At 47.4% G+C, this 9,844-nt stretch overlaps 1 protein-coding gene across 1 annotated transcript in view; it reads left to right on the forward strand.

Annotated features, from left to right (window-relative positions):
* HS3ST2 (heparan sulfate-glucosamine 3-sulfotransferase 2) overlaps window positions 1–6,962 on the forward strand; it is an 87,489-nt gene extending 80,527 nt beyond the window's left edge. Inside the window, exon 2 of the mRNA XM_046668551.1 lies at window positions 6,070–6,962. Coding sequence (XP_046524507.1) covers window positions 6,070–6,688 — 619 coding nt within the window. The 3' untranslated portion in view covers window positions 6,689–6,962. The remainder of the gene's footprint in view (window positions 1–6,069) is intronic.
* The last annotated feature ends 2,882 nt before the right edge of the window (window positions 6,963–9,844 follow it).

Consider the following 9,844-nt stretch of genomic DNA (forward strand, 5'->3'; position numbering starts at 1 on the left):
AAGCCTGGACTACCTCAGTCTGTGAGCCTGAGCACCTGTGGCCGTGACGCACTCTTAAACCAGTGCAATGATCCTCCCTCCCCAGGACTCTCTGCTAAAACCTTTCTCTGCCCAAGGCCAGAATGCTGGGAAAAGGCTGGGCTTCATAAACTGACACTAGTCACTTCTGAGGACCCAAGGTAACCTCTCAATAGGCACCTACCTTTGACACTGGATCTTTGATCAATTTATTGAGCACCTATGTTGTGCCAAGTATTGTGCTAGGCAAAACTGAACAGGAAACGCATTGCCCAAGTTGCTGAAAATCTATTGATATGAATGGATGCATAGCTAATAGGTTCCACAAAATGGGATGAGGCTCCTGGTGGCTGGGTGCACAGAGTGCCACGCAGTTACAAGAAAGGGTCCAGGGTGGGTATGACTTTTGGCTTGGATCGGAAAGAGGAGAAAAAGTTCACCAGGGTGAAGAGTCAAGAAAGATGACCCAGAGTCTTAAAAAATAAAAACAAAACACTCAGCAAGTGCAAAACACACGAAAGGGCAGGCTGTGGTTTGGGGAGTGGATTTTGTGTTCAGCATGGCATGAGCATCGGGTTACCAGGAGGTGGCAAGAGATGAGTTCTGGGAAGGTAGGCAGCAGCCTGAGTACCAAGTCAAGGAACATGGGCTTCATTCAAAGGATAACTGAGGGTTGACAAGATTGAATTTGCTTTAGGAAGGTTTCCCTGGTGGACACAGAATGCAGAGTGGATTGAAAGTGAGAAGAGAATAGAAGCATGGAGGTCAGAGAGAAATCTCCTGTCAGAGGAATAGATGACAAGGCCCTGAGGCTCTATGAGTGGGCTAGGAAAGGAGGGAGAGAGGTGAGAGCTTACAAGAACGAAAGACCTTAGATGTGAGGAGGAATCAAGATTGATTGTGGAGCTAGCTTGGTGGCTTAGTGGTTAAGTTCACGTGCTCCACTTTGGCAGCCCAGGGTCCGTGGGTTCAGATCCCGGGTGCAGACCTATACACTGCTCATCAAGCCGTGCTGTGGTGGCATACCACATACAAAAAATAGAGGAAGATTGCCACAGATGTTAGCTCAGGGACAATCTTACCCAAGCAAAAAGAGGAAGATTGGCAACAGATGGTAGCTCAGGGCCAATCTTCCTCACCAAAAAACAATAGATAAACACAAAGAGTGATTCTGAGGTTTTTCTGCTTTGTGAGTAGATTCATGGTGATATAATTTGCAAGAACAGGCAAAAGAGAGAAGTCAGTTTGGGGAAGAAGATGGCGAGTTCAGTTGCTGAGGTGAGGTGTCCAGTCCACAGACAGTTGGACATTCTGTCTGGAGCATGTGGAAAGTTGGGGCTGCAGTCACAGACTTGGGAGTCAGCAGCTCCCAGGTGGTGGTTAAAGGCTGGGGAAGGAACGAGGTCATCCAGGAAGACACAGGTAGAATGAGAGCAGTGGGAGGCAGACCTGCGGGAAGATCCAGAATGGTTTGGAGAGAGTTGGGAATTTGAAAATGGGGCGAGGGCTTCAGTGCGTAACCGGATTAGACAGGTTGTTGGTTTCATTTAAACTCTAAAAATATTGGTGGAGACCTTACTTGTGCCGTGGACTGAGGTAGACTCTGGAGATGGAGATGCAAATAAGGAGCGCCCTGCCCTGCCTTCATGGAGCTTACAATCAAGTTGGGTGAGCGTAGCTTCCACACAGAGGCAGCTAGGTTGTGAAAGATAGGTCAGAGTTCTTGGGTTGCAAGCAACAGAAACCAACTCTGACTAACTTCAAGTAGTAGTAAGTTTTTAGAAGGATGTGTTGCAACTTACAGAATACAGGGGAAAGTAGAAGAATCGGGTCTCAGAAAGGGCAAGAACCAAGGCAGCTGAGGGGATTTGGTAAGAAAAACTGACAAAGAGATTCTTCCAGGCTCCTATGCCTGGTAGGAAGATTCAGTCCAAGCATTTTCAGTCTTTATGAGACTTTTTTTTGTCTTTATGACACAACTGGCACTGATCGGCTTAACTTCAGTCATGCACCCACCCCTTGGCCTGCTAAGATTTTATCCAAAGCAGGAGTAGAAGCTCCTTAAAGAAAAATCTGGAGGCTGTTACCAGATGTAGGGAAAATTGTTGCTGAGCAGGTTAGAATAACAGATGGGAGGTGAGGAAGTCCAAATGGTGAGTGTTAGACTCTCTCCCAGTAATTTATGCAGAGCTACCTGGAAAAGACAGGAGACTGAAGCTTAGAGGGTTTCAGGGTGAGAAAAGTTCAGCTATTTTTTAACAGCTGGAAACAAGTAAGCAAAATTTAAATGATGACGTGAAGAGGAAAAATGAGCCTTGAGGAAAAGTCTAATGCATACCCCCACATGTGCACAGAGTGGGGACATGTAGCTTCAGTCTCCAAGCACGCTATTGTCACACAGGCCTCGGATGCTCCATTCCAGTGACCTAAGGAGAAAGAAATATGTAAGGGCGTCCTTTGGTGGGACAGAGAAAATTTGAAGTACACAGGAGCCATTCGACTCAGGCCTGAGGATGCGTGTGTGGTGGTGTTCACGGTCTGGTGTTCACATCTTTCTTAGTTTTGTAATTAGGTTTTGCAGCTGCTATGCCAATTAGGAATCAGAAGGGTGGAGCTTCACTTACATGCACAGCCGGGGGATGACGTGATGCTCCAAAGATCAGTGGAGCAGGTCAGAGTTTTCCAAACTGGTAACAGAGAGAGATGTTAAGTTGTGCTCCTGGCAAAAGTTCATAGCTCTTTAGTCAAATAAGCTTGGGAAATGCTGCATCCTCAGTTCCACCCTGGGATGTTCTTTAGTGTATTAAAGGATATTGCAGAGAAATCTATTTAATGGCTTCTCAGGTCAACTTTTTTGTGTTAGGGAAGACCTTTATATCAATAACCCCAATAGAGTTTGGAAAGTCCTTAAGTTTAAATGCCCTGTTGCATTTATATAATTTTGTCTACTCTCATCCTAAAGACTAACACCTAATTACAACATGTACCGGGGTCATATTATAATAGAGTTGGATTTCTAAGAAAATCTAGCCAAAGAATTCTGTTCAAGAGCACTCGTAATTTTTTGCTAATAAAGATATCCTATTTATGGGGCCGGCCTGGTGGCGCAGCGGTTAAGTTCTCACATTCCACTTCTTGGTGGCCCAGGGTTCGCTGGTTCCTATCCCAGGGTGTGGACACGGCACCACTTGGCAAAAGCCATGCTGTGGTAGGCGTCCCACATATAAAGTAGAGGAAGATGGGCATGGATGTTAGCTCAGGGCCAGTCTTCCTCAGCAAAAAGAGGAGGATTGGAAGTAGTTAGCTCAGGGCTAATCTTCCTCAAAAAAAAAAAAAAAGATATCCTATTTAAAAAAATAGTGGCCTACTCAATATTAATAAATACTATTAAAATTTTCAACTCACAAGGATCCATTATAGACCTTACGCCTGGAAGGAAAATATCAGTTCTATCAGCCTGTCCGTTGCACAGTGACTTTGAAGGTTCAGGGGATAATGGGCAGGTTTGCAGGGAAAGCAGTAAGGGAAGGCACCTGAGAGCGTAGGTGGACAGGCGAGCCCCTGCCTGCCTTGTCCTCGGAGACTTGTGGGAGGGGCGCAGGATGGGTGCAGATAACAGTCAGTTTCAATATGGAGGAGAGAAAGGATGAAGCGTACACCTTTCAGTGTAGTGGGACACTAGTTGTGTGTTTGGGTGGGTGACAGGAGTGGGAGCTTATGGTAAGAATTTGGAACACTTACTATGAAGAGTGATGGGGGGGGTCTGTAAAGACAAACATAAAGATTATTGAGCAGTGCTGAGGGTTAAATTAATACAAATATAAACGATTCAGTTGTCAGGATCAGCAACTTTCTCTACTGCTGTTTGTCAACCGAGAGACAGAATGAGAATGCCTGAAGGGTTGGAAGGATGCATTACTAGAGACTGGAAGAGCAAATAGTACAGGGAAAGTAACGATGATGATGATAATGACGATAATGATGATATTGATGATGATGATATTGATGATGATGCTATTGAAATGATTGTCCATTGGGTTCAGAGAAGGTGTGGAAGAAAGTAAAATCAAGAGGACCATAGATGAATTTGAAAATCAGATATAATGAGTTTGAGACTGTGGTAAAGGAGAAAGAAATAAGGTTGTAATCTGTGTTAGTTTCCTGGGGCAGCCATACCAAATTACCACAAACTGGGGGGCGTAAAACAGCAGAAATGTATTCTTTCACATTTTTGGAGGCCAGAAGTCGGAACCCAAATTGTCGGCAAGGTTGGCTCCTTGCAGAGGCTCTGAGGGAGAATCCGCTCCAAGCTTCTCTCCTTGCGTCTGGTGGCTGCCAACAATCCTTGGCATTTCTTGGCTTGTAGACATATAACTCCATGCTCTGCCTCCTTCTTCACCTTGCCTTCTTCTCTGTGTGTCTCTTCCCCGCTTCTCTTCTAGAGACACTCCTCTTTGGATCTGGGGCCCACCCTAATCCAAAAGGATCTCATCTCGGGAGCCTTAATTTACTTACATCCGCAAACACCCTTTTTTCAAATAAGGTCACATTCGTAGGTTCTGGGTGGACATATCTTTTGGAAGGTCACCATTCAACCCACCACGTGGTCCTAGAGTAGAATTTCAGAGCGAACCATTTCATAGTTAGGGCAATTCCAGTGACAAGACCGAAGAGATGGCCGTGAGGAAGAGTTGCTAAAAGGGAAGAGAAAAGTGGACATACTTGGTCCAACAACTATGAGGCCACGTTATTGGAGGGAGATGATGATAGGAGCTGGGAGGAAGACAACTAGGAACCAGGAGTCTATATTCCAGGGGACGTGAGGATGAATGCTTTGAGGATTGGTAAATCATGGTGTCAGGCCTGGGGAAAGTGATCTAGAGGTGGTTCTCAACTCTGCCTTCACATTGCATCATCGGAGGGGCTTTCTAAAAGCACCCACTCCCAAATGTGTTTCATCAGGTGGTCTAGGATCAGTTGTCTGGTTTTTTGTGTTTTGTTTGTTTAATCCCTCAGGTGGTCTAATGTGCAGCCAGGATTAAGAAAAACCAGTTTAAGGTAAAGCCTGACCTTCAGAAAGAAGTAGCAACTGGGAGCCAGGAGTGTTCCCCTCCATCGAGGCCTGAAAGAGACACTCCTGGGAAGGTGACTTCAGAGTTTCCCACCTCATTCCCTAAAGTCTCAAGCAGAGCCAGGAAATTAAAAATTAACAGAGCGAGAGCTTGCATTGCCGGACTTCGACCGAGGCCCCGACGGGCCTGGAGTCCTGCGCTTCTTCAGGCTTATGCTGAGGGTGTATTTGAGATGTGTTTCAGGAGGAAAAGACATCAGAACCCGTTTCTGAAACACTTGCTATTCCTACAAAACAAGCCTTCCTCCGCCTCGCCCCCCAAAATTTTCTTAATATATTTGGAGAAGCATCTTTTGCCAGGACAATATTTGATGGCTTCCTTTGTATTTTTGAATATGTAATAAATGCATTAAAAATTTCAAGCAGCATAAAAGATTATACAAGAAAAAGTCTTTCTCATTTATCCCCGACCTCCTCGCTCTGCTTTCATCTCAAGTCCCCTCCCCGGGAGCAACCACTTTTATCAGTTGCTTGTGTATCCTTCCTGAGGAGAACAGGCTGTATCTTGCCTTTTTTCATCTTGGGAATCATTCCCTATTAGTACATACAGATCTGCCCAACTCTATTAATTGGCTCTTCTATAATTTATTTAACCCATACTGATGGACATTTAGGTTATTTCCTGTCTTAAAGCAAACCTGTTAAAGATCTTTTTAAAAAAATCAACCAGAGTTAAAGTAGGTTTCTCACCAGAGAGAGACGGTCAAGTGTAGTGATTACAGATAATGATACTGTGTTATAAAAATCAAGCTTGCTGAAAGACTCGATCATAAGGTGTGTTCCTCACCAGGTGAGAGCAGCTGGGCCTCAAATGTCACAGAGGAGAGAAGGGACTCCATTAGGGAGGCGGGTGTAGGGCAATGATCTCCCTGAGCCCCTCGGGGAACCCTGTCCGATGATGTTCTGTTTCTGCCCCGCAGAAGCCTGATGCCCCGGACCCTCGAGAGCCAGATCACACTGGAGAAGACGCCCAGCTACTTCGTCACTCAAGAGGCCCCTCGACGGATCTTCAACATGTCCCGAGACACCAAGCTGATCGTGGTGGTGCGGAACCCAGTGACCCGCGCCATCTCCGATTACACCCAGACGCTCTCCAAGAAGCCGGACATCCCCACCTTCGAGGGCCTGTCCTTCCGCAACCGCACGCTGGGCCTGGTGGACGTGTCGTGGAACGCCATCCGCATCGGCATGTACGTGCTGCACCTGGAGAGCTGGCTGCAGTACTTTCCCCTGGCTCAGATCCACTTCGTCAGCGGCGAGCGGCTCATCACTGACCCGGCGGGTGAAATGGGGCGGGTCCAGGACTTCCTGGGCATTAAGAGGTTCATCACGGACAAGCACTTCTACTTCAACAAGACCAAAGGATTCCCTTGCTTGAAAAAAACAGAATCGAGCCTCCTGCCTCGGTGCCTGGGCAAATCGAAAGGCAGAACTCATGTACAGATCGATCCTGAAGTCATAGACCAGCTCCGGGAATTTTATAGACCTTATAATATTAAATTTTATGAAACTGTTGGGCAGGACTTCAGGTGGGAATAAGCCACCAAGATGCAAAGGCTCTTCTGCTGTCTCTTCCCTGAGGTTTGCCCTTAGAGACTATGACCCTCTTCCCCGAGCAAACCCAGCCTCCAGCCTCCTTTCCCCACCTTGGGTTCCATCATCCTGGAACCAGGAAGCCCAGCTAAGGCCAAGAATCCAGGGGTGCCTGCCGCTAGGTCTCCCAAGTCTGTCCAGGCAAAGTTGATCCGCTTCTGGCATGTCCAGTCAATTCTGAATCATTTCCCTTTGGCCCGTAACAGGCCTTGGGAAATTGCTTTAAGAAGAGTGGGTCTTCCAATTATGATAGATATTGTAAGTGGTGATGGTTCTGTTGCTATGAACACAGCAGTCTGTCCTTGTCCCTGTCGCCCCAGAGTGGGCTTGTTAATTTAAGAGGCATGTACCTCCCCTCTAAGCTTTACTCTCCGGAGCCGCGCTGGTTGTGGGATGGGAAACCATCCTCATCCTCCTGACCTTGGCAGCCCATGGAGAGTTTGCAGAACCGGAAGCACACCCTGGGCACTCCCAAGAGACAGACCCTTTAATGATGAAATAACCCCGAGATTTCAAAGCCTGTGATCTCAACAGTGCTTGAAGGGTAACTGTCTCTGAAAACCACTTTGTGACTCTCCCTGCTCCCTCTGGACAAAAGCACATACTCCTGCTCTTACGGGTACTCTCCTCACGTGAGCTTTCATGTTTGGCATGCAACAGAATCATGCTTGTCCATGTGAAATAAATATAGCTCTCTCGTGTCCTTAGCGCTGGGCTCTTCTCTGTAAGCCAGGCCTGGAGCACAGCTCCTTCACTCAACTCCTCCCATACAAGACGGGGCTGGTGCTGGGGCCGGGCTGGGAGGGCATGGGCGAGAAGCCAGAGTGGGTGATGGGGAAAAGAGGTTCTTGCTGGCAGAGGCTGGTGCAGACATGTCACGTGGGACCATCCTCTTTCTGAAACGTAAATCTGATTGGGCCAGCTCTCTGCTCAAGCTTTACATCTGAAGCGCCAAACTAGAGGCCCAGGGGCTGATAGAAGATCAGACATGTTTTTGCTTGGCCAGCATGACGTTTTGAAATAATTTCTAACATTTAAAATTTGAGTGTTTCCATAGAAAAATATGGGTTTCCAGATTCGTTTTTTTTAGTGGAGACACGGCTATACTGAGCCTGTACCCAGCATGGCAACAATTGGCCGCCGCCTTTAGATGGCGTTTTCCAATCCCCACCGAGCCCCGCCCCCCTCACTGATTGACGTCATCTGCCTGGCCCCCAGGCATTTGCGTTCACAACCCTGCTTTGGGTGTGGACCGTGACCTCAGAATAAAGTCTAAATCCTCCAGTACAGTGCCCAAGACAACCTCAGTTACAGTTTCCGCATCCCTCAGCCTCTGCTCCAACCTCACAGAACTGCAGGCCTTTTCTTGGCTCCTTCAAGTCTCTGTGCCTTTGCCTGGAATGCTTTCCACGGCCCCTGGCCCCCACGTCTCCAGCTGACGGAAGCTCTCATAAGACTTCACTCCAGTGTCACTTGCTTGATATTTGTGAGGCCATCCCCAGCCAGGCTCTCTCTTTGCTTGTCTGCATTTAGTTGGTGTTTTGTACGTAGCTTTTATCACACTGGATTTTCATGATTTGTGTAAATATGTCTCCACCATAGACCTTGCCTCTTTGAGAGTCAAGACTGTATCTTGCTAACATATCGTAGAACACAGCATGTGTTGGACGGGTGAATGTGTGAGTGGGTGGATGGATGCTGCGGGCCTGAGAGCATGGAAGGGAACGCTCCAAGGAAGTGCACTCTGGGTCGCGCTTCCCAGATGGCGCCATGTACCCACAGGTGGCCAGGAAGGACTGCTGAACCTGCCGGGGCTGCTCTGCCTGTGTCTGCTGTCAGACATGGTGGAAGGTTCCTGAAAATGAGTGTGTGACTTACAAAACAGGGGAACACAAAAGCCTAAGACACAAGTTCTGTTTCTTGGCCCATCTTTCTGCCCCAAGCATCTCACAGGAGATCTAATGACTGAGACCATGGTACCAAGAAGTCAGTTCTGGGAGTCTGCCCCGCTGTGTGCTTCCCCTGTGGGTGTGGAGAGGTGATTCAGAGGCCACTGGGAGCTGTTACCACCCAGAAGCTGGGGCCCTGAACCTCTGGTGACCAGAAGAGGGACAGGTTGTATATAGACATTAATGTTACCCTTATATATTCTCCATCCAAAAGTATTTGGTATCTGTGATCCTGGGCCATGTGGTGGCTAAGAGTGTATCCAAGGGGATACAGAATTACATTGGGACATAAAGGAAACACCCAAGAAAGAGTTGGTGGAATTTGCTTGTTTATTCTGATTGGGTAGAGTCCAGTAAGAATTGATGAAAATTCTGCATTTTGTGTGCACAAATGCAGTCTTATTCCTTTGCATTACCAGCATTCCCAGACAAAGTAGCCTCCAAGCATTAACGAATGTCAGAGTCTACTGTAACTAGCATATCAACCATTGTATGCAAACAAAAGATGCTCAAGTGCCTTTAAAATCCTAGTTTAAACAAGTGAATGCTGGTGTACAGGAATCTGCTGAGCAAACTCTGATTTCTACTCCAGCACAAATGGACCCTTTCACCCAAGGCGCCCTGGGGCAAGCTTGCACAAGGTCCAAATTAGTAGTTTAAATAGATGGTGTTTGACTATTCAATCTGAGACCCAAAAGGCTCCTCTGGGCGTGTGTGTGTGTGTGTAGTGTGTAGTGTGTTTCTCTCACAGTCCAGGATGTTGAGCGCTTCCACAATACCAGCGGCTCCTTCCATCCCCTGCTCACAATTCACAACAGCTCACCCCATAACTGCATCCCACTCAGCAGGAAGGGCGTATAGAAACCAGTGAAGACTGCTCAAAAAAGAACAGCCTACTGACTCAGAGCTTGCTCTAACAAGGAGTCTTGCACAGGGAAGCCTTCAGGGCACCCGGATTGGAGGCTGTCTGCATGGGGAAGCTGGAGGCAGGCTCACTAGAAGCTGGGCATCCCATGTAATTGGTTTGTCGGCGTATTTGACTTTCTCTGGTTGGTCCTGAGTTGGAAGCAGGAAGATAAAAACAGGAAAGTTGGCAGTCAGTGACCAAGTCCTGACCATTCTGGGCCAGTTGCTGCAGAGGTTATGGGTCAGA

Source organism: Equus quagga, chromosome 7, assembly GCF_021613505.1.
Source record: "Equus quagga isolate Etosha38 chromosome 7, UCLA_HA_Equagga_1.0, whole genome shotgun sequence".
Taxonomy (NCBI): domain Eukaryota; kingdom Metazoa; phylum Chordata; class Mammalia; order Perissodactyla; family Equidae; genus Equus; species Equus quagga.